The sequence below is a fragment of the Simochromis diagramma genome, unplaced genomic scaffold, assembly GCF_900408965.1.
Source record: "Simochromis diagramma unplaced genomic scaffold, fSimDia1.1 OVJJ01000802.1, whole genome shotgun sequence".
Classification (NCBI taxonomy): domain Eukaryota; kingdom Metazoa; phylum Chordata; class Actinopteri; order Cichliformes; family Cichlidae; genus Simochromis; species Simochromis diagramma.
The window spans coordinates 23,366,931-23,391,535 of record NW_024387492.1 but is presented as its reverse complement, the minus strand read 5'-3'; the positions used below and the strand labels follow the sequence as shown (position 1 = coordinate 23,391,535).

The following is a 24,605-nucleotide window of genomic DNA, read 5'->3' as shown; positions in this document are numbered from 1 at the left end:
TTAAGGCTGGAAAACAAACCTTTCAGCAAACACTGCTGCGTTCTTGGTTCTGTTGGCTGCAGTCTGTGAAAATCCTGGATTTAAATGTTGACTTTTGCCTTTGGCAAAGATGTTCAAATTTAGAGCCGAACATAAACACCTGTGAGACGGGGAAAATTTTTCTTTGAAGATACAAACCAAAATGAGCATGTGAGTGCACTGTACTTGGCATTGAAGTGGATTCATTGGATGAATGAATCAATCTTTATACTACACAACACAACAAATCACATAAAAACACATAAGATTGAGTTTGTGGTTGATTCTCTTCTTTTTAAACACAGACAACATGAAGACTAGGACACTCTGTTCTGGGGTCAGTGCTGACATCACAGCTTTATTCTAAATGATATTTTCATCAAGAGTCATTTCCAGAAGCACAAATAAATGAGCAGCGTTGGAAATAATCCATTACTGAAGTGAAGTCAGTAGAGTTATGAGGGAACATCCACAATGTTGCATTTCTTTGATTGCTTCTGCAAATGGCTCCTTAATCAAACCTCTGAATGGGTCAGTGGTATTACTGCTGATGAGATGGCTCTGCCTTGGCCTACTGAAGACTGTGTATGCCCTCAGACCCATCATTCATTTTTACCTTTGTTTTATTGCTCATCATTGCCCCTCGTGTCCTTCTTTTGGTTTCATTATTTCCTGTTCCTTTCCTATTCTCCCATTCCAGTTTTTCTCCTCGTTGTTTCATTTGTTCTTCTGAGTCATATAACTTCCATTACATTTTTGTTTTACCTTCATTTAACTTGAGATTGAGAAACATTTCTGACTTTCAGTGATGTCAGTTTAAAATGGGTTTTAAACAAACTCACTTTATATAATGAAAGCCAATGAGTGCCTTTTGTTACTGCTTCCCAACCCCCTATTCTTTCATAGTTGCTTGAAGAAATAATCAGAGATTCATCAGGGACTGATTGGCAATGTGTGTGGCTTCAAGACATGATTGACGTTACTTCATGATCACTTTAAATAGTGCGCACCATTATTGCCGTATGTGCAGTTTGTCAAACCTTGCCTCCCTGTGGCAGATGGGGCTCTGTTATTTGCAGTGTATGCAGGGCTTTAAAGATCAGTCTTCTGCCTGCAAGAGGAAACTCATTTAGATGAAAATCATTACTTTGTGTTTTCTTACACTGACATACAGAAAGAGGCCTTTGACCATTTTTTTTTTAATATTACTATTTTGTGTTATAGGTGAAGCTGTTATGGAGGGAGTTGTCAATTATAGTACTTTCTGCTGCACTTTTTTCTTTCTCTCACAGGAAAGATTTTCAAATAAGAGTTGACAGCACATATAGTCACAGGCTTATTGTCCAGGAGAGAGTACCTGTAGCCCATTTGTACATTTTGTGCTTCTTTTTCTCCCTTTCTTTCACTTTTTTTTTTCCATTTCCAGCCTGGCTCATTTAAAACAAAAGGTAGTGCATGTTGGCCTAAATCACAATTTTACATCACCAACTCTGCATTCTGAAGAATAAAACATACCCAGTCTGATCAAATGTAATGCCAAAAAAGTTTTCCACTACTACCATATTTTCCATCCAAGACTGTCAGCGGATGCAGATTTGTCAGATGTTGTACGTACCTCATTGTTAGGTACAACTTCTTTTATCTTTAGTGCCTTTACACACTGGCAGTATTTTACAGACTGACAAACTCTGAGGTATGATGTTGGAGAGGTTTAGTTGCTGGTTAGGTTTGGGCACAAAAAAGTAATGGTTAGGTTTTGGGAAAGATCAGTGTTTGGCTTAAAATACACCACAACACTGACCAAGGATACTGAAAGAGTATGACGTGGGTGGCTCCATCTCACCAATACCTTCCAAAGGACACCTTGCCAAAGACATGCCAGCAGGTTGAGAACAGGCATATCTGTAAGTGGCTGTGACGAAGCGAGAGAATTCAAGATCCTTGGATTAAGAACAGACTACAGTTAAAGGTGGAACCAACAGGAAGAAACAAGAGAGAAAAGTTATGTAGTTCAATCTCTGTATTTCTCAGATCCTGAGTTTTGGGAGCGGGTGTTAGGATGCCTGGGTCGTTGACCCAGGGTTTTGAATTTATTATACTATTTATCATTTCTAATCTTGGGTTTCTTTGTTAGAGTTCTCTTTTATGGTTTATGTCTCTGTGCATCCTTAGTTGCTGTCTCCCATGTCTGCGATATTCCCGTGTCCAGTCAGTGTCTGTCCTGGTCCCACGTCTCTGTTCCCTCTGTTGCAGTGCCTGCGTGTGAGTCTGTGGCTGTATCCCAATTTAGGGTCTGCAGCCTTAAAGTACGCAGCCTCAACGATCCTCAAGGGCCGCGTACTCAAAGACCGCTAAGGCCGGAAGTGCGAGGCTTGTGAAATGGGACGGTCTAGCCTCCGTTGCTCTGCCCAGGTTGCCTAGCAACCATGATACTAACAGCTGGAAACGTTTCATACAGCTTTGTTTGACAGAAATGAAGGAGAAAATCTTTTGTTCATTTGTTTGTTTGTTTCTACATGAGCTTTGATCATTCCCTGTAAGATTAAGCTCAGCTATTGAACGGCGTATATTTTAAAGTAAAGGCTTTAAAACCAAGTTAGTACAAACGTCACTAATGTCACATAACTTTCCCGACATGTGGCCAACAGTAATGTTTTAATGTTCTTCGTTATTAAACATTTGCACATAAATAAGTGACATAATATTCAGTACTTACTTAAAGTTTACTCTTCGGGCGCCCCTCATCCGCCGTTTTTTTTTTCGGCAAAATTATCCACACCCACCGCCGCGCTATGCATTCTGGGATATGTTGGGCCACGAAGTCTACACTGCCACAGCCTTAAAATTCAGGGAAATGAAGGACGCATTTCAGGGCCGCATTTCAAGCAGCCTTTGAATCGGGACAGCCTTCGGCGCGCCGCCGTGACGTAATCGGCCTTGAAATGCGTACTTTAAGGCTGCAGACCCTGAATTGGGATACAGCCTGTGTCTTTAGTTCAGTCTGTGTTATGTTTCCTGTTTTATTTTGAAGGTCCATGTCTGATGTTTATGTATCTGGTTTTGCTTCCCCTTGTCTCGTTAGGCCTGATTTGCCCCAGCTGTGTTTCCCTCCTGTTACCCATTCCCTGATTGCTCCCTCTGTGTATTTAAGCCCTGTGTTTCTCTGTGTCGTGATCTACTGTCTACTATGCTGTGTGTTCTGCCTGTCAGCCCATTTGGCGGTGTAGTTTTCAGTTTAGTGTTTGGTTTCCAATAAATCTACGTTTGAGTTTACCTTCCATCTCTGTGAGTCTGCACTTTGGGTCCTCCTTACCACCACTCCTGCCTGCACACAGCCCTCACCTGACAGTGGGGGGATTGTCTAGTGCCCAAGGATAACATGTGTTATAAGTAAGTTCTTCCGTGCATGTCTTTAATGCCAGAAAGAAGCATGGAGATGGGGCTCACGCTGGCTCAGACTCTGGCCTCTCTGCTGTGAGGTAATATAAAGTCATTTGGTAACAGTTGTCTTCCAAAGAATTTCAGAAGATCGGTTCATGAGTTCTGGATCTGAGAAGTCTAGGTGGCACCAAATGTCACATCTACACAACATTTGTGCTGACCAATCCAAGAAAACCATCAACAGCAAGTCCCCATTGATAACGCTAGGCCAGAGGTGTCAAACTCAAGTCCTTGAGGGCTGGTGTCCTGAAACTTTTGCATGTCTCCCTTCTGCAACACACCTGAGAAATTAGCAGGTCATTGGCAAGACTCAACAGACTGCATACTGGGGTGGCAATTTAGCCATTTCATTCATGTTACAGCAGCAGGTGAGTGAATGAACATAGCGCAAGGAAAATTACTTTGATCGGTGGTAGTGCACATTGAGTAAGAGGTAAGAATGTTGGTTGCTGTTATAATAAATACGGTTTTTAAATAGAGGTAGTTGTCACGCCATCGCTTTAGATGCTGATCCTCCTCTCTGCAGGCTGAATCATTGTTGTACTCAATCAGTCCTATGATGGTGGTGTCATCTGCAATGGAGTAATTTAAGCATTATGGAGTAATTTAAGCATTATGGAGAAATGTCATTGTGAATATATTGAAAGATGATAGATCCATAATGAAAAAGAAATGTAATCTTGTCACCTACTAAAAAAACGTTTATGGCTTAAAGAAATGAAAAATGCAACAAAGGAGAATCTGAACTCTCGCCCCAACTGTTCGCGGTAGATGGCTGCCCCTCCCTGAGCCTGGTTCTGCTGGAGGTTTTTTCCTGTTTAAAGGGTATTTCTCCTTCCCACTGTCGCCAAAGTGCTTGCTCATAGGGGGATTGAGTTTTTCTTGGAATGTTATTGCAGGGTCTACCTTACAATATAAAGGACCTTGAGGTGACTGTTGTTGTGATTTGGTGTTGTATAACTTGAATTGAATTATTGCAACAATAAAATAAAAATAAAAAAACGTTGGCTTTCAAAGCTACAGCAACTGAGGCCATTACGGAGAGTTGAAGGTCTAGTACAGGAGGACACATCCCTCTGCCCCAACTTTTTTTTTTTTTTTTTTTAAATTTGTTCAGTAAATACAGAATAGACATATTTTCCAGATTGTTGTATTCTTACTTGCTAATTTGCAATTTATGCAACAAATAAATACAGACCATCTTTTGAGAAGCTGGTCTGTATTGATTCGTTCAAGTGGTTTCTAATTCACATCAGCTTGTTTGACCAGAATGTGTCATTCAGTCAGTGCCACCATGCAGTATGATTTCACACCCAAAGTGTGATTAATAATGAGACTTTAGCTGGAAGATGAAGCAAGGCAATCAAACGGATAAAGAGATGCAAATATTTTCTTTTTTTTTTTTTTTTTTTTTTTTTTCCCCCCCCTTCTTTCTCTCCTGCCAGTACACCAAAGCATGTTGAGATTCCTCTGTGTGACAGAGAACTGAGCCTTGAGCGGCGGCAGTTGGAGCAAAACTGAGCTTTATTTTATGATTGAACTGCATCCTTGGACATTCTATCCAGTCTTTAAGTGATGATGTGATGAATCCTGCTTCTGGGCCCAAAGTAGTCTGCATTTAATAAGGCTGTGTTTTTAACATGTTTTAGTGCTTTGTATCTTGTTCTATTTAATCTCAACAAGCACCAAGAAACAGTCAGTGATCACTGTCGGCTTCTCTGTTTTTATTATTATTATTATTATTATTATTATTATTATTATTTCTGTTTTAATCACTTTAAAGCTCAGTTTTTAAACCCTTACGATGTAACTATAGCCCAGCCCATGCAGCAGTATATTAATGGCTAACTGTGGAGGGATTATCTTGGTGGTTCTCCTGACTGGTCCCAGACATGGCTAATGACCGGATAACAGGCTTTTTAATGCCTGAAAGTAAAGAAAATGGTGTATTTAATGTACTTTATTTTTCACATGAAGAAGAGATATAATAAATTTGTTGTCTATTCTCTTCTGCTTATCCAATTTAGGGCCACAGTGCGTGAGGAAGCCAGAGTACCCATGCAAAAACAGGGAGAATATGCGATGGAGAAAGACCTCGGTCTCATGATGGAATTGAATTTTGGACCATCTTGCTGGGAGGCAGTAGCGGTTTTAGATATGGGCGGTTGCCCGGGGTGGCATCGTGGGCATCGGCAAAAAAAAAAAAATGCTCGTCCTCATGCTGCCCCGACGTCAGCCAGCGCATTTTGGGAATGGCATAGGCACCGATCGGTTTTCTATCGCCCATTTCCTGGGAGTAAGGGCGCCATTCGTTTGTGAGATGCGCCTGCTGCTTGCGGCGGGGGATTCTCTGACCGGCTGGAGCAGCATCTAATAACCAACTCGCAAAATAAAATAAAAACAAACCAACAAACACGAAAACACCAGACATTATAATACAGACTTATAATTTGCACCGATGTTTTTTTTTGAAATTCTATACACAAAAAGTGAGCGCGAGAGCCCTCGGTGCGCCTGCTAAACTTTAGTGTCATCTCCGCTACATACAGTCCAGTATAGAGAGACGAGACGACGAGGCTCCAGTTACAGCAGTGCCAGTAAACAAACTAAAGGGATCAATAACAATTTAAAATTTACAGTTTGATGATTTAAAGTTTCACACACAACCTGTTGAAAGGGGAGGGGGGCGGCTGCTTCCAAATAGAGCACATTTCATTCATAATGATGTAAATCCAAGTCCATTATGTATTCATGATATGAATCCTGGGTTGTGTGAAATCTCAGAAATGTACCCTAGACGAAGTGAATCTGTGAACCAAGGTGTAGGTCTGTTAGATCATGTTGTGGTGATCCTTGGGTTGAGGGATGGGTGTTCATACTGGAGTGCAAACTTAAAACCAATGGAAGATGGACAAGAAAAGTTCAAAGCCATCAGGTCCTCAGTTTAGAAAAGAAGAGGAGGAGAAACGAGCAAAAGATACAGGTAAGCAGATGTGTCATTGGATAATGGCAGGTCATCCTGAAACAATCAGAATCAGAATACTTTATTAATCCCTAAGGAAATTATGTGCATTACAGTTGCTCCAAGAAGAAATGGTAAAAATAGTAACAGTAACAGACTAAACTCCAAACAATACATTATGTTACAGATTTTAATATTAATTAGTCATTGTCAATTGTTAATTTGTCCTGTTCTCACTGTATGATGAATTACGATGGCTGTTTGGTAGCTGTTTGCATACTATGCATACTCTCTCACTCTTCGTGTGTGTGTGTGTGTGTGTGTGTGTGTACAACAGCTTTATGTTTTGTTTTGTTTTGTTTTTTATATTCTTTATTTCTACAATATTACCTCACAAAGATGATTACAGGCATTAATTAACACAGTTTACAAGAGAAAAACGAAACAAAACAAGAAGGAAGAAAGACAGAGAGAAAGAAAGAGGGGGAAAAAAATTATATATATATAAAATAAAAGGAGAAAGCTCTGTCGGGAGTAAGCAATTAACTAAATTGGTGGTTTCAAGCTTTAAAGAGAAAATTCGGTTTATAGGTATTAACGTATTGGACCCACTTATCCCAACACAGATGGAACCAGGCCATCCTGTCATTAACATGAGCTGTTACTTCCTCCATCCTATATATCTCTAACGTAATTTCCCACCATAATGACAAAGTCGGTATGTCTTGCGAGGACCATTTCTTTGTTATACATTTCTTACTTGCAACCAATAAAGCTCTTAACAGACATATGTCATTTTTGGACCAGTTCTGCGGTATACAGCCAAAAAAAATTGTCTTCATATCCTGAGGGAATGTACAGTTAAAAATGCCTTGTAATATACCATGAATGTCTTTCCAGTAAGTCCGTAGCACAGGACAGTCCCACATAATATGGGTGTGAACGGCTCCTTGGTATCCACAGTTTCTCCAGCACACGGGAGGATTCCCATCATAGTGAGCCTTTTGACATGGAGTGATAAAGAACCTTATCAGAGTTTTCCATCCGAACTCCCTCCAGCTTTTGGAGGAAGTACTCCTCCATTGCCATTCCCACATCTGAGTCCATTCTTCCCTAGAAATACACATCCCTCCCTCCTTTTCCCATAACATCTTCACATAATCAGTTGAGTGTGGAAGCTTATTCATAAAAAAATTGTAACAACAGCTTTATGTTAATGTACAATCCTTAATATGTTTTGTCTGTGTGGGGGGGCAGAGGGAGTGTTCGCCCAGGGTGCCAAACAGGCTAGGACCGCCACTGCTGGGAGGCCACAGTGCTAACCACTACTCCACTCTGCTGTTTATCAGTTTGCCATTTTACTTTCCTAAAATCCACTTTTTTGATTTTCAGTTCTATGTCTTCTGTGTCTGCGTCTTAATCATCTACAAAATGTCTGGTGGTATTTTACATTCTGCTTCACAGCATGTATTTAATAATCAAACAACCTCTGTTCTATGTGCAAACTGAGTCATTCACATTCCACACACAAACACATTTGTCAGAAGGTCGGTGGTTCGATCCCAGGCTGCCTACCTCTGTCTATCCATGATGTCATAGTGTCTGCTCATGAGTCTGTGTCTGTAAAGTTCAGTGTCTAGTCTGGATCTCTGTGTCTGTTGTGTGCTTCCTGTTTTACTTTGACAGTCTCTCGTGTGTGTGTGTGTGTGTGTGTGTGTGTGTGTTATGTTGTGTTTGCTCGTTTCCCAGTAGTAGTAGTAGTAGTAGTAGTATCATCAGCTGTGTTCCCTGTGTGCTTCTACGTCCCTCGTTAGCCTTCTGTGTTTTTATGTCAGTCTCCCTTAGTTCCATGTCATGTCGTCCCTCATACTGTTCCGTTTGCCAACTTGTCTGTTAGTTTTTGCTTTCCCAGTTTAGCTAGTTTTCTGTTCTGTCTGCAATCCCGCAATAAAGCAGTGTGTTTTGAGTTCACTTTGCCTCCGTGAGTCCAGCTCTTGGGTCCACCATGTCCTGCCTGCCTTCACACAGCCATCACTGCACTTTTAAATTGTGTCTTAAAACCCATCTATTCAGAATTGCAAACCCTTCATCGTGATTCTAAGTTTCGTTTTACCTTGTTTAGCTTTTATACTGTAATTCTTGTTTTTATTTTCCTTTACTTTTTTTTTTTTATGTTGTTGAACTAATGTAAGTTCCTTTAAGCACCTTTAAAGACCCTCAAGGGTCTTTAAAGATGCCTATAAATAAAATGACTTATTATTATTAGTTAAATGTGTGCATATTTATTAGATCTGCTTGCACTTTGTTTCTTTGATTTAGTGTAAATTTTATGTACATTACATTTATTATTTATTAAAATAATTTGCACTACTCTACTGCACAATGTCAGTTTTACTTTTATTTATTTTTTTAAACTAGCTTCATTGTTATTTGTTTTTTGTTTTTTAATCACTGTTGAACATGTAAAATGTTTGCACAATATCACAGTACAAATTCCTCACTATATATTTAATTCAATTTTATTTATACAGCGCCAAATCACAACAACAGTCGCCTCAAGGCGCTTTATATTGCAAGGTAGATCCTACAATTATACATATACAGAAAAACCATAGAACTCAAATGACCCTCCCCCCTGAGCAAGCACTTTGACGACAGTGAGAAGGAAAACCTCTTTTAACAGGAAGAAACCTCTGGCAGAACCAGGCTCAGGGAGCGGCGGCCATCTGCAAGCTGCGACCAGTTGGGGTGAGATATATCTGTGGTAATTTCACTTTTACAACAAATAAACAAAATAGTTGGCTATAGAAAGCAAATATCCATCCATCCTCTTCCTACAGATAACTTATATATTTAAAATAAGTTTCTCAAAAACTCAAGCAGTCCAATCCAATATGCTCACTCACCTTCACTCATATCCACTGGGGTCCAAAGGCAGGGAAGACAGGCTGGAGGTCCAGGAAGTCTGTACGAAGAAGGTTGTTAGCGGAGAACACTAAAAAATCACAAGGAAAGAAGCCGGCGCTACACTGACACTTGTTAGCACAACGATCCAGCGAAGAAGCAGAGCCTCCTGCCATCTTAAGTAGTCTGAGGAGTCTGAATTTTCACGATGAGAAGCCAGTGTATGATTACGTGGATGAGCAACACGTGCACTGTTGAAATCTCCCAATTCTTTGAATCTTTGGGCTGAAGGAAGGACAATACTCGGTGTATTTATGCTCAATCAACAATCATTTATTTCCATACAATTCAACACTTAAGAGCATAAGGACCATCATGATGGGGAGACATGCCTGAAGAGGGTCACAGCAGTCTCAAAATGGTGACGGGTTGCTCAGCTTTTTATAGTCTCTAGTGGCCCCCATCTAGTCGTAAAAGCCAAAACATCACATTCTTTCTCTGTTACAGCGCCTAAGTTATGACCTCGGCAGTTGTCTCTCTGCTTTCTGTAAGGTGGGGGTGTGGAATGTGGTCTGTCTATCTCCCCTGTCTTAGACACAGAGTCTCCTGCTTACAATCTTCTCTTCATGATTCAACAATTAAGCATGTAACACATTCACAGCAGATCAAGGATACAGAGTGATGCACACTTATCTAATAAACTAATAAGTGAATATGTTCTGTTAACTCAAAAGTATAACGAGAACTAAACTACATACAGCTCACACACTCTATATTAAAGGGTATAATATGATCTACAGCAGTATTCTAATTCAACTACTTTGATTACATATATAAGGTAACATATAATAACAGAATAATCTAATAGCACATAGAAGGTAGGTTCAGAGTTGGGGAGCTTGGTCCAACTCCGCCCTGGTGAACAAGGTGAGGTCAAAATCACACAACACATCCTTCAGACCTTGAGAACCAATTGACAATTGTTGTTTTATTGAACTCCATGCATTATAGGTCAAACTTGTAATAGGTAAACATTAATTTCGTGGATATCACTTCTGTGACTGGCATCACATCATTGGGTTGCTCTCCAGGACAGGAACGTCCACATACCAGGTGTTAATGGCACATCTTAAACAGTGACAGGTCTGTAATCACACTTGGATCATTACTGTGTGATGTTTGTTTGTTTTTTGTTGTATATATGTATGGTTTTATTAATTATAAAGTTTTGAGTGACCTCACCTGGGACTACAGGTGTAAATAAGCAGTTTTCCTATAATCTGGCATGTTTACACTTTACATGTTTGGTATATTGTTTATTAAAAGGTGCTATCCCTGTTAAATGTGTTATGTTTTGCTTTTTTTTAAAAGAGAGACATTTTTTCCTGTTTGTTTGATACTGCTGCTGATAAACTTTACATTCATTTTCATTTTTTAAGTATTAACAAGCTGTTTTCCATTTTGGGAAGGATAAGTTCACACACTGGTCAAATATTCACACATTTCTCAAAAAATCACGTATAGACTTCTGTCTTTAACTTAGTCCTGGAGAGATTTTGGTTAATTTATTTTCCTCTGTTCATTCGTCTTTTATTGGCCTCCCATCCACCCACATTTCCAGGGTTGGCAGGATACTGAGCAATGCGATTCTGTGAAGTACTGAGCTAGTGAGGTGGTCACTTTGCTATTTCAAGTGTTATAGTATTTAAAATGTTATATAAAATGAATTTTTAAAAACCTGAATGTGAAAGTTCGCTCTGTTTGGTTTGTAGTATCTGAGGTTAGGTAAGTAAATGGTGCCTTCAATTATAGATCCATTATTTGTTATTTTCTCACTTATTAAATCACTTACAATGAGACTCCAATGTGAGGATGTCTGTTAAATGAGAAAATGAAGGGAAAAAATGATGTAGACATTCAAATTAAGTGAAAAATGGAATTAAGTGAAACATTGATGGAGGAAAAACACACAGTCAGTCAGGAGAGCTTTATTTTAGAGTGTCGGACATCCTTTAACTGCTGCTGAAGCATCATTTATTTATTTGGAAATAAAATCACAGAGGGTTCAGAGGGACTTTTACTTTGAGACAAGATCAGAGCCAAAAGCCTGTCAGAGAGTCGCTGATGGGTTAATACCTGCATGCTCGGTGCCAGACATGTTTTACGAAGGAAATAAAACTCATTTTCTCTTCAAAGTAAAAATTGGGACCATTTCATGTCTTGGGTCTTCCTTTTTTGGAGAATCTCTCGCTGTAGTTCAGATGGGCTTTCTCCATCTGTGCACCTTGAAATAGGCCACAATTAGTAAAAACGTTGAATTCTGACAGCAAAAAGTAAAAATCAGACAATGCTTCAAAGGTTTATCAGTCAGCAGCCACTGTGTGCCCAAGAGATGGTCTGCAGTGATGCACTGTGTGGTGTAGAGAAACAGGAAACAGTTCAGTGCATTTAGGTATCAACTGTAATAAATTATTGATTTAAAAACAAAGGAAGGTTGTGTTCAAGGTGTTGGATACTGAAAGGACAGATTTAGCAGGGCAGCTTCAAAGAATGATTCAGGCCGCCTGACATATTTCTTATTAATGCATTTGTAGTCCTGCTGGTCAGCTGACTTTAAGGAGAAAACAGCGATAGTTGTGAAAATGGCTCGTACCTCTGTCTTATGTTTTAGTAATAGAGACAAATTTAAGGGCAGCTGTGGCTCAGTATGATCCCAGTCTTATCTGGCCAAAGTGCCCCCAATACGGCTGTGTGTGTGTGTGTGTGTGTGTGTGTTTGTGTGTCTGTGTGTAAGGTAAATGGGGACAGTTACTCTCATCTTTTATGTCAGACACAATGAGTGCAGAAATGGATGTGTGACGATTAAAGAAAACCTCTCTTACCAGAATTTTCTAAGGACTTGTGAGTACTTTATGTCTTCGCAAGGAAAGCAGGTCCACACTGTACCCACAGAGGGCCATAATGTCCATGTGAAAACAGATTTATGTCCCCACAACATGTAATACAAACACACAAACGAACACACACACGGTGCTGTTTAATGGAGTTCCCTGAAGCAGCCTGGTGGCTCATTGCTGCCATCAGCTGGTCAACTACAGAATACTCACTTACTGTAATATATACTGTATATACTTACTAATATTTACTGTATATATTACTGTAATATTTACTTATATACAGTATATTTCTATATATCCTGTCATATTTTCGGCTTGGTGGCATTACTCGAAGCGTCTGTCTGTCACTTGTCTTCTGTATTTAAACTTCTTTTTCTAGTGTGGTAATTAGTTTCCTTTTTCTGTTAAATAATGTTGTTATTGATTTCTCTTTGGTTGTAATTTACAGTTTTCCAATACCATAAGCCAAAAAATGGAAAGATTTATGATTAATTACATAAAAATAAAAAAATTACTTTGCATGTAAAGAAAACAAAATACTAAATTGAAAGATGTAAGCTTTAACTTACGTAATGTAAACTTAATCCAGTGTCATCCTCTTTATTATAAATCATCTTGTCTTTCATTAAAAATGACTTTTGTCATTGCTGGATCTAACAGAATTGGTCCTAGCACTGAACCCCGTGGAACTCCATAATTAACCTTAGTGTGTGACAAGGACTCTCCATTTACTTTAACAAATTGGAGTCTATTAGATAGATATGATACAAACCACTGCAGCGCAGTACCTGTCATACCTACAGCATGCTCTAATCGTTCTAATAGGATATTATGCTCGACAAGATTCAAGAGTTTTTTATTTGTCATATGTGTAGTCATTAAAGTGCAAGACATTATAGACAATAAACAATAAGTAAATTCAAATTAAAAATCTAAAAATGTACATTGTGTGAATGGAATGATAAAGGGCTTCATGCCACATAGCACAGCAATGTATTGACAGAGCAATCCAAGAGACAAACAGAGTGACCAGAGTGACCACAGTAATATAAACAGTAGTGAAGCAGCATGATCAGTGTAGCAATGTGTGATGTAATAATAAATCAGATATGATATGAAATAAGACTGGGAAAGTTCTGGAATGTGACAAGAACATGATATAAGGTCCTGTTTCAGTCACTTATGGTGATGCTCTGATTTAGGACTCGGACAGCATGAGGATTGAAGCTCCTCTTTAGTCTCTGTTTTTGACCTGCTAGTGTGGATGTCATGGTTTCCGTGCCTGCCCAGCCGGCCCCACAAGGCTACATGTGTTTGTATTCTCTCTCTCTCTTCTGTCTGCCTGGGCGGAGCTCACTGCGGGCTCCCGCCCTTGGCCCACACACCTGTACACGATTAGCTGTCATTACCTGTCCACTAGTTGAGGTTGGGACACAGATCTTCTCATTAGTGGTCCTCTCAGCTTCCATGAATTTGTGCTTAAGTGGTTTGTGACTTGCGAGTAACTTCTTTCTCCTGTGTAATAGTTTTCCTCCCCGGACCTGTGACCTTCCTGCAGTGCGATCGTGTGTGAGTTTGGGCTTGAAGACGAGAGCGAGTGTGAGAGAGTTTCCCCTTGGACCTTTGGAGCCCTGGACTTGGACTGGTGTTGTAAATAAACTGTGTTTGGAGACGTCAACCTGCTCTGCACTTGAGTCCCTGCTATTAGTCGTGACAATGGAACCTTCTGCCTGACTGCAGAAGTTCAAACAGTATCGAACGCTGCACTGAGGTCTAGCAGGACAAACACAGAGATGAGTCCACTGTCAGAGGCCATAAGAAGATCATTTGTAACCCTCACTAAAGCTGTTTCTGTGCTGCAATGAGCTCTGAAACCTGACTGAATCTATTAGAATAAGATAATCTGTTAGGTGTTTGACAACTACTCTTTCAAGACGTTTTGAGATTAAAGGAAGGTTGGAGATTAGAAACACCAAGACATACTCATTCATAGTCTCCAGTAACAGTGTTTTGTGTGTGTGATTGTATTGAATTATCTTCCGCTGTTGTAGCTGAAATGTCCTAAACACCACTTGTTACTGTGCTGATCATGTTAAAGACTGTGAGTCTGAGTCTGATGATTCCTTTGACCCAACGTCATCATTACTGTTAGTTTCTTTTCTGATCCATTTCAATTTTTTTTTTTTTTTTTTTTTTTTTTTTTTTCTTTTTTTAAAACACATTTAGCCTAAAAACTTTTAAGACCCAGGTTTTTAGGTGACCTGTGAATATTGGTGATGAAGTTATTTCTAAAATCACAAAAGACTCTCGGGAACCCACCCACCCCCATCAGAATGTGTCCCCTTATCCACAGTCGCAGCACACTCTGGTGCAGTCACCGGCGTGTCCCTGAGCTGATCCTCTCATGTTATTTTGGGGGTCAGCTGTCCCGTGAACAGGACCCTCCTCCTCCTCCCGTTCTTCTTCCGTCTGTTGCTGTCTCTTCTTCACCTCCTTCACTCTGCTGATCCTGGTAAGACTTTTTCATTCCTCCCTTCCTCAGAAATCTTACTTACTTGTGTTCACCGTTCTTACTGCTGCATTTGGGTACACTTCCACAAGTGGACTACTTTGTGGAACAAACTGGAAATGTATTTTTCCTCCTGTTTCAGGCATAAATGGGGCCTGATGGTCATTTTTAAAGATGAAAAAATGTTATTGCTGCTATGTTTTCATTTTAATAAATAACTTTAACGTACAACATGGAAAAGACATGAAGAGCTTTGTAATGGCAGCCATGACACAATAAAGGGCTGTGTCACTGTCAGCGTGTCTATATTCAGCCCTTCAGCACTTTCATACACAGCATGACTGGAATGTAAAAAATACCTGCATTTGAAGAAAGCAGTGTCTTATTCTTTAAGGATCATTTTGATAATTCAGTACAGTGAAAACTGTGATATATGTGATCATTTTAAAGGTGCCTTGTGCCTCCTTTTACTTCAGTTTAGTTGGTGGACTGTTCACTTTGTCACATGTAAACAATTACTAATGTTTTGGCCTTGCTTGTGCTGTTTTTGGTTGTCTACATCTTTCTGCAGTTACCTGGTTTTTCCAAAGGTTTTCTGTTTGGCTGTTCTGGCTCATTCTGACAGTAATGTCTTTCTTTTAGTTTTGCAAATGGATCATTTTATTTTGGAGGCATAAAGTGAGGTCAGGTGTAGGATCATTTGTCCAAAACTAAGAATGTCCTTAAAAAACACAAACAAGAAACAAGCGTAACATTGATATTTTAAGATTTAGCTGATGATCAAGAACAAAGAATGCAGTTATTCAAAGTCCAGATTATGTTCATGTGGTTTTTCCATCATCCAGCTCGAGCATAGTCATCAAGTAAAAACATTACCATGAGCAGTTTATTTAGTCGTGGTCAACAGTTTGTAATTCAGGGGGAGGGGCTGTGATTGGTTGTGTAATATAGAGGGGAGGAGCTTAGTGTATTTTTGCAGTGGGGCGGCAAAACAGTGGAAACATGAAGCAGACACACAAAACAAACAAACAAAAAAACAAGTTTATAATAATGTTTAGCCTTAAAATCTGTGACTGTATGCCTGGAACCATATTTGGATGCTCTCAGAATAGATGAGACTACAACAGCTGTAGCCTGCAGTGTGTGTGTGACTGTGTGTGTGGATGGGGGGGAGGGCAGAGTTGGCTATCTCACTGTGATGGCTAATTTTAACTTGACAGATATAATAACGGTGGCAGCCGTCATGTTGCAACAGAGCTATGTGGACACACACACAGAGGAAGAGGCGGTGAGCTCGTTGACGCCTGATGGGAAAATAAAAGTAATGTTGGTCGCTGATTAAAGGTTCCTTCCCCTCACTGTACATGGCAGGTTTATTAGTTTCAAAGACATCAACAAACCTACCGTGAAGTCACCGGTCAATTTATTGATTAGACAAACTGTAAGTCTTTGCATTTTATAGATTCTGGGTTTTTAATATGTTGGGGTTTTTCATGGAACCATATTCACATTGTCAGTTTTTTTTTTTTTTCCCCAAATCATTTTCTGGACACATTTTAGAGATAAAAGTGAATGGATGATTTAAAATTAAAGAAATGTAATGAAACACAACACAACCTTATAACTTATAGACTCCTGGTTCTTGGAACATCTGTTCCAAGAAAGACTTTTGGAGTCTGAGCTTGTTTCCTTTAATAGTTGTACTTTGTCTTTTGACTTGTACCCTAAACTGAAGCTTACCGGAGACAGTACAAGACATGGATGTATCTTCCTGGTCAGAAAAAAGAAGCCAGTGCTGATGTGCTTAAAGTGAGATTGGATATAGCTGTGGTTGCAAAAACACTTTCGGTCTACAGTAGACTGTTCAGAAAAGGCTTTTTGATTTGATCTCTGCAAACATTTTCCTCCTGAGTCTAGTATAAAGTAGTTGTGATGCTGCTGTGATCTGTCACGGCTATCAGTGAGCTAAATTTAAAGTGACAGCTGCCAGATACTTTACATTGGATTAGCATGTGCTAAACAATGGAAAGCATGTTTGCAGTTGGTGTGAGCTGTTTATGAGCTGTATAGTTGTTAAAGGTTTTCAGTAGATTTTTCAAACTCACTGTCCAAACTTAAACTTGTACATTTTTAAAGAATAGAACCACAGAGTAATCCTTCTGTTACACTTGAATCAGAACATACCTCCCAATTGCTAGAAACAATTGCTAGACCATCTGATTTTGTCATATAGTTCAATTAAATATTAAAGGGTATATGAATAGAGTGAAATCAAAGTTTTTTTACATGCTGCAGTTTGAATGAGTGACGTCCAACAGTTAAGTTTTACTTCGTCTTGTTAGGTTCTCTGTAAATCTCTGTATCTGCCTGCTGTAAAAAAAGAAAAGAAAAGAAAAGAAAAAAAAAGTTCATGTGCATTAGTTCCAGAAAACTGACAATGGAGACGTCGGTGGAAGCAGCTGAGGTGTTGGTGCCTCCCACATCTGACAAGGCATCTTCACTGGAGCCTGAGAGCAGTGAGGGTGAGACGGCAGGTGCAGCTTGCTCCGCCTCCTCTCCTGACAATCCGGACTCTGTGGAGCAGTTCAGTCGACGGCTGGATGACATCATTCACATGTATAGCTCCACAGCCGGCGTCCTCGACAAACAGGTTTTAAAAGTTAACAACACCTGCTCCTTGATGTCTGGCTGCTGGTGATGTGTGCCGAACAAATGTAAAAAACAAAACAAAAAAAGCAATGTTTTATACTGTTTTGGATGTAGAGTGGGGTGGAGGCAGAGGTGGAAAAGGTGAAGGAGGAGGCAAAAGATGACATCACAAGCACCATGGACACAGGTGACACAGGTGAGGCAGCCAGAGAGCAGGATGGTTTTATTCCTTTACCCAGTTCCCAATAAATACTGCAACCATCCAACCATCAGTCAACCCCACAAAAACCCAAATGAATCTGAAATGTATCTGCATGTGGACTTTAGTAAAGTAAAGTTTTAATGCTGAAGTTTTGTTTCTGATTCAACAAATTTTTGGTGCTTTTGAGCTGATCGCGCTGTCAGGTGTCAGATAGTCTTATTAGCCCCAAAATAGAAACTATTTTTAACCAATGCACCTTAAAAGAACTGAACTCTAAAATGAAACTTATGTTGTCTATTGTTGCAATATTATCCTGCTCATACTGAGGATGAACTGCATTTACTTATTTATTATTTACTCTAGTAGCTCTTAGCCTAGTTTATATGCAAGTTACTTGAGCTTTTATCTTCTTTTTTATCTTGTACTTTTAATACTTCTTTTTTTATTTAGCTTATAGCACCTTTGATGTGAGCAGCAACAACTTTTCTTTAGAAAAATAAAATTTAAAAAGCCAGAAACATGAGAGGGTGAACCATCTCGTTATTAATACAAAGTATAATTAATAAAAAAAAACAAAGCGAAATTGTTTTTGTCATAGCAAATGAAAGCTTAAATAATGAACACTATATCCTGTGTGTATTATCAAAATGCTAGAAACTGTATCTCTCTCTGCAGAGGCCTCTCTCATCATGCAGGCCCTGAACGAACTCTCTTCTCCAGAGGAGAAACTCGAAGCTCTGGTCAGGAAGTATGCTGAACTGGTAAGGAAGCAGCTGAAGTTTTTAGTGTTGCTTGCTGGAAGTATTTATACTGTTTCTGGCACTGGGTCTTTAAAATTCATAGCAAGTACCTCTCCTTGTGTTCGCAGGCGGCCTTGCGGCGCTGCGATGTGCAGAGGTTGAGTGCTCTGCAGCAGAAGTTGTCCGTCGTGCTGGAGGAGCGGCAGCAGCTGCAGGCCGAGTATCACAGCAGCATCGCAGCTCGCAGCAAACTGGAGAGTCTGTGCAGAGAGCAGCAGTCATTCTACAATGTTCTGAGGGTGTGGAGGATGTTTGCATTTACTTTGGCACAGCAGGAAAAACTATTGAGACATAATTTTTAATCCACTTTCACGATAAGCACAAACCGTATAAAAACACGATTTAAACATCTCAGTGTTTTGTAGTTAGTTAGATGGTGGTTATTATCTGCAAGAACTGATTCACTTGTACAGGAAGAAGGAAAGTTGAAGCCTGACAGAACTCTGTTTCTTTCACCTTCCCCTTCTTCCATTCACTTCTCCCCGACTGCCACCGCTACCTCCTCCAGGAGGAGACTCTGCAGCGCTGCAAGGAGGATGAGGAGAAGAGAACAGAGATCACCACCCACTTCCAGAGCATGCTGGGTGAGATCCAGAGCCAGATTGAGCTGCACAGCGCACGAAATGAGAAGCTGTGCTGTGAAAACGTCAACCTGACCGACAAGTTGGAGAACCTCATGACCCAGTGTGAACGGAGGGAGGAGGTGAGAGGTCACAGGTCAACATTACACATTAAAATGTATTTTCAGATATCTTTGAATAAAAAACAAAACTTTAGAGTTACTTCAGATGAGTTTTTTCTTTTTGATTCATTGGTAAATTGATCCATTGATCCACCCATCCATTCTCTTTAGCTTATCCAATTGAGGGTCGCAGGGGGGCTGGAGCCTTTAGCCAGCTTTCATAGGATGAAATGCTTGAGAAAATGATATGAAGATAAATTCTTTCCTGTTCTCCTCCTTCCTGCAGAGTTTGGAGAAGATCAACAAGCATCGTGACCTGCAGCAGAAACTGATTGAAGCCAAACTGCAGCAGGCCAACGCTCTGCTGACCGAAGCTGAGGAGAAACACAAAAGAGAGAAGGAATACGTGAGTGTGCTATTGCTTCCATTGTAACCAGTGAAGAAATAAAGGATACGCGTTTGTCCCAGCATTCTGAGAATTCACCCAGAGCTCTCCAGATATCACTTATGTCAGTTTATCTACATGTAAACAAACTTTGGCATGTCAATTCTAAAAGGTCATATCAATGAATATCATTAATGGTATTATATGTCTGTTTTTAAAATTCCATTTAAACATATTTAATGTGACTTCAGCACAGCAGTCTTATTGCAACATATTCTCATCTCCGTGTGTCAGCTGCTCCAGTTTGGTCAGATGTTTCCTTTTACATAAGCGATGCACTGACACTGGCAAAATTATCCACCAAGACTTTAATGATCTCATTTTTCTCAAGGTTCTGGGAAAACTGGTGATTTGAAATAAATGGTGCTTTTTTTTTTTTTTTTACCAGTAACCCTACAAGCTGGAAAGTAATGAGTTGGGTGTCACAGACCCATCTCACTAATGCAATAACCACGACACTTTGTGCATAAAGGCTTTGACGGTCAGGGGATGAGAACGGGCTGCTTGCTGTTAGCTTGATAATCAAGATGAATTTTCTCTAAATCTGTTTTGAAGGCCATGCAGATTAACTGTATACTGTCTCTGTCACCTTAGTTGCTTAGGGAGGCTATTGACAAAACAAAGAAATGCTTCGCTATGAAGGAGCAGGAGCTGGCCATGAAGAAGAAGGTAAAGAAACGTCTTTAACGTCTGGCTCTGTCTGTTCTCTTCTAACCAGTTACTGGTTCAGGCTGCTGAATGGAAACTGCAGGCTCAGACACTCAGAGAGCAGGGGACTGTCATGCAGGCGCAGGTGAATATTCACTGACTGAGGCTGAGTCAGGCAGATTACTGCAGGTGTCACACAAGACCACAATGAGCTGAATGCACTTATTTTGTGCATGACGGCTTAAAACGTCTCCACACTGTGAGGAATAATATCAAAAAGCTGCTGTTCTCTTTATTAATTATATAAAACAAAAATAATTATTGAATAAGCTATCTGGAAAAGCTGAATTTATTAAAATGCATTTGGAAAAAAAAACACTTTTACAGAGAAATGCATATATGTAAGTCTCATTAACATCTTTCCGTCTAGTGCAAATATACTTAGAGTATACTTTGAATACTGCATCTTACTTGAATGTGGAGATTTAGTCTGGGCCTCAAAAATCAATACATAGGAAAAAATGACTGCAGTTAAGTTTAATTTGTTATAAATTTGTCTAACCAAGATCTGTTTGAGGTTTTTTTGGAGGTTTTCTTGCAGGAGCAGCGAATAAAGCTTGATTTTAGTTTGTCATCATATTATTTAAATAGAAATTATGATGGATCTGCTAATATAAACGTATCTGTCCTATGACTCTGACTTATCAGCCTTCCTCTCTAACCACAGCTGACCCTGTATGGTGAGAAGTTTGATGAGTTCCAGGCAACTCTGGCCAAAAGCAATGAAATCTACGTCCGCTTCAAAAAGGAGATGGAAAATGTGAGTTTTGACCTGTGTGTGTGTGCAGGTGTGCGTGTGTGTGTGTGTGTAAGGTAAATGGGGACAGTCACTCTCATCTTTTATGTCAGACACAATGAGTGCAGAAATGAATTTGTGACGATTAAAGAAAACCCCTCTTACCAGAATTTTTGTGTGTGTGTGAGATGTAAATGGATGGTTGTTGCTCTAACACGTTTTCTTGACTTTGGATGGATCTGACACAAGTCTGATTCGTAGCTTTTATTTTACTTTCGTGGTTGTTGTTGTTTTGTTTTTTTAGATGTCAGACAAGATGAAGAAAGTGGAGAAAGAGTCCAATCTGTGGAAGACGAGGTTTGAGAACTGCAACAAGGCTTTGACTGATATGATTGAAGAGGTAAATGTTTACGATGCACTACCTGGAGAATTTACTCACAATTGGAGAGAGACACCTACAGGCCTTGGTTAATCCTTTTTGAATCCATGTGGTGCCAGTGCCTTATCGATAAAAACACGATTGTTCAAATTTGTACAAATTTTTTGGCCCCAGCACGGGACCGAATAATTGCTGGATTCATGTATAGTATTTCCTTAGATTCCGTTATTCTTTTTTTTACACAGTGGTCAATGAGTAGACACTCCTCCAATTTATTAGCTAATTCCTAAATTGTCAGATTTAGTGCCACAGTAGAGGTGCCTGCAAATCCATGAATTAAATTCCATTTTATTTATGTTGCTTTATATTTTAAGGTAGACCCTACAATAATGCATACAGAGGAAAACCCAACAATAATATGACCCCCTATGAGCAAGAACTCTGGCGACAGTGGGAAGAAAAAAATTATCTTTAAACAGGAAGAAACCTCCAGCAGAGCCAGGCTCAGGGAGGGGCGGCCATCTACCACGACCGGTTGCAGAGAGAGAAGGAAGACAGAATAAAAGACGTGCTGTGAAAGAGAGCCAGAGATTAATAACAACTATGATTCAGTGTAGAGAGGTCTATTAACACATAGTGAGTGAAGAAGAAACACCCAGTGCATCATGGGACTCACCCGACAGCCCACACCTATTGCAGGCATAACTAAGGGAGGATTCAGGGTCACCTGATCCCGCCCTAACTATATGCTTTGGAGAAAGTTTGAAGCCTAACCCTAAAAGTAGAGAATAGCGTCTGTGTCCTGAATCCAAACTGGAAGCTGGTTCCACGGAAGAGGGGCCTGAAAACTGAAGGCTCTCCCTCCCATCTACTGAATCTGGTTAGATACCACATTTCTAAGATTTTCAGGGCAGAGTACAATGACCTCAATTTTATCTGAATTTAGAAGCAGAAAGTTGGAGATCATGAAATAATCCCATCTATAAATGTAAATATTTAGAGAACTGTTTTCATGGGTCCAACATATTAGCTGATAAAAAAAAAAGATAGATACAATCAAACTGACTGATCCAACACACAAGCTAATCCATTTTCCAATTGGTCCTGGTACAAATGGGGTCTTGGGCCATGTTGCACCAGTGACCTAATTTAGATGATGACAGCAAAGCATCACCAAACCAAAGATCCTTAGCGATTCATAAATACCCTACTCAAACAGCATCGTCTTTTTATGGTGTCATCTTGTCTAATTTTCTTCATCCCTTCTTGTTCTTCAGAGAACAGAGAAAGGTAGAGAGTACGATCTGTTCGTCCTGAAGATTCAGAAGCTGGAGAAGCTTTGTCGTGCCCTCCAGGATGAAAGGAAAGTGCTCTATGACAAAATCAAGGATGTTCGCTACTCTAATGCCGACCTTCAAACAAAGGTCTTTGGCATCTCCAACCTCAATAACAAGCCTGAGGGTGCTGACGAATCTGCCCTACTGACCCCTGATGAGATGCAGGAAATCGAGGAGGAGGACCCAGTTCTGACAGAGGGCATGTCCCGCCTGAAGGAGGAGCAGACCAAGCTGCAAGAGTTTGCTGCCTCCCTGTTGACGACAACTGTTGACACTGAGGAAGAGGAAAATAATGAGTTAGACCTTGAAGAAGATCTAGTTTCATCTGCATTTTTCCATTTCAAAGCAAAACCTCAAGTCAAAGAGGGTCTGGATTCAGTCCCTGGGCAGGTGGAAGATGTAAAGTCAAAAGCATCAGATTCAGAGCTGCCACAGCCAGTGAAGGTGGAGGAGGTTCTAGATCAGGTTGTGCCTGCTGCAGAAGCCACAACCACTCAGAAGACAACTTTAGAAACAGCATTAGATCCAAATACAGAGGCGATAAAGGTTCAGACACAAGTTGAGGCTGAAGAGGCGCACCAAGCAGAGCCAGATGCAGAGATCCAGCATACAGTCCCACCTGTTCCAAAACCAGAACCAGAACGAGCCAAAGCTGAAATAGGAATGAAGGCTGAGGTCCTGGAGGAGACCGGTGAGATTACACCAGGGGCACCAGTGAAAGATGAGAAAGACCAGCAGCAGTCCATTGAAGCTACATCAGCATCAGACCCTGAGAAAGCCAAGTTTGATCCAGAAACAGACGCAATAAAGGCTGAGATCCAGGAGGAGTCCAGTGAGGGCAAACTACAAGTGGCTCCGCAAGATGATAAGGATCAGCAACAGCCATCTGAGTCTCTACTAACACTAGAGACTGAGAAAACTAGGGCCTCTCCAGCAATGGATGCAGAAGAAATGAAGGCCGAGCTCAAGGAGGAGACCAGTGAAGTCAAGCCAATGGTGCTTCTACAAGACGAGAAGGATCAGCACCAGATAGCCGAACACGTTCAGGCACCAGAAGCAGTCTTAAAACCCTCAGAGTCAGCCTCGTCTTCTGTGAACACTAAATCAGCTCCATCCTCTGACGCAGACCCCAAGAAGCAGGTCCTGAAGAAAAAGAAGAAGAAAAGTGGCAAGAATGCCAGCTAAAGTTACAGTGTGTAGGTGTGTGTGTGTGCTGTTATTTGGTGTTAATATGTACTTTTGCAATTAATTCATTTAAATGGTAGTATCAGCTAAAGTGTTCTCTTCACTGTTATTCAGTCTCACCAAACATCAACAAATGTATTTTACAATTTTTTAGAATAAAGATTTAATTAGGCCTGACATGTTGACCCATGGGTCTTCATGAGTGGAATATTTTCTGGTAACTAACTGCAATGAAAAGCTAAAAGTGCCTTATGTAAGGCAAGGAAAGTATAGCCGCTGGCTGGAGGACAGTAAAAAGTATTTCTCTCCTAACCAAAGAGTACTGTGTGCTAAAATGACTCGAATAATAAAAATGATAATCTGACATTTCTCTGGTCTCATTTACTTTACCTTTATGAAAGTCCTTATCCTTTTAAAGTTTCAATATCAGCTGTCATATCTTGTTCTATAGCCACAGTGTACATCTTATGAGTCTGTAAATCTATAGTACATGCGAGAAGGCATTTTGTCCATTATTTGGCCACTGCATTGTTAGTATTTAAATTTCCATCTAGGAGAATTGCCTTTTTCTTTTCTTTTTTTTCTTTTTTGCTTCATACTGAGTATTTTTTCTTCATCTTTCTTAAAATATACACCTTTGTTTGTTGAGATTTATGGATGGTGGAGGGTCATAAGTGGATTTGAACTCAAATAAAGGGCACGTTTTGTCTCATTGACAATGATGGGGCAGGAGGCATCGACTTTATAACCA

At 40.0% G+C, this 24,605-nt stretch overlaps 1 protein-coding gene across 3 annotated transcripts; it reads left to right on the top strand.

Annotated features, from left to right (window-relative positions):
• The first annotated feature begins 14,594 nt into the window (after positions 1-14,594).
• Positions 14,595-24,218, top strand: txlnba (taxilin beta a). Of its 3 annotated transcripts, XM_040018077.1 has the most exons (12): positions 14,595-14,734; positions 17,153-17,381; positions 17,495-17,576; positions 18,258-18,343; positions 18,451-18,621; positions 18,891-19,085; positions 19,351-19,470; positions 20,104-20,178; positions 20,885-20,977; positions 21,258-21,353; positions 22,610-23,892; positions 23,941-24,218. In XM_040018077.1, the coding sequence occupies exons 2-11, from the start codon at positions 17,169-17,171 to the stop codon at positions 23,852-23,854; spliced, it is 2,376 nt and encodes a 791-aa protein (XP_039874011.1). In that variant the 5' UTR covers positions 14,595-14,734; positions 17,153-17,168; the 3' UTR covers positions 23,855-23,892; positions 23,941-24,218. The 3 variants fall into 3 exon arrangements, with proteins under 3 accessions (XP_039874011.1, XP_039874010.1, XP_039874009.1); XM_040018076.1 differs by lacking the exon at positions 20,104-20,178 and adding an exon at positions 20,228-20,302 and having other exon boundaries at positions 22,610-24,218; XM_040018075.1 differs by having other exon boundaries at positions 22,610-24,218.
• Positions 24,219-24,605: the final 387 nt, after the last annotated feature.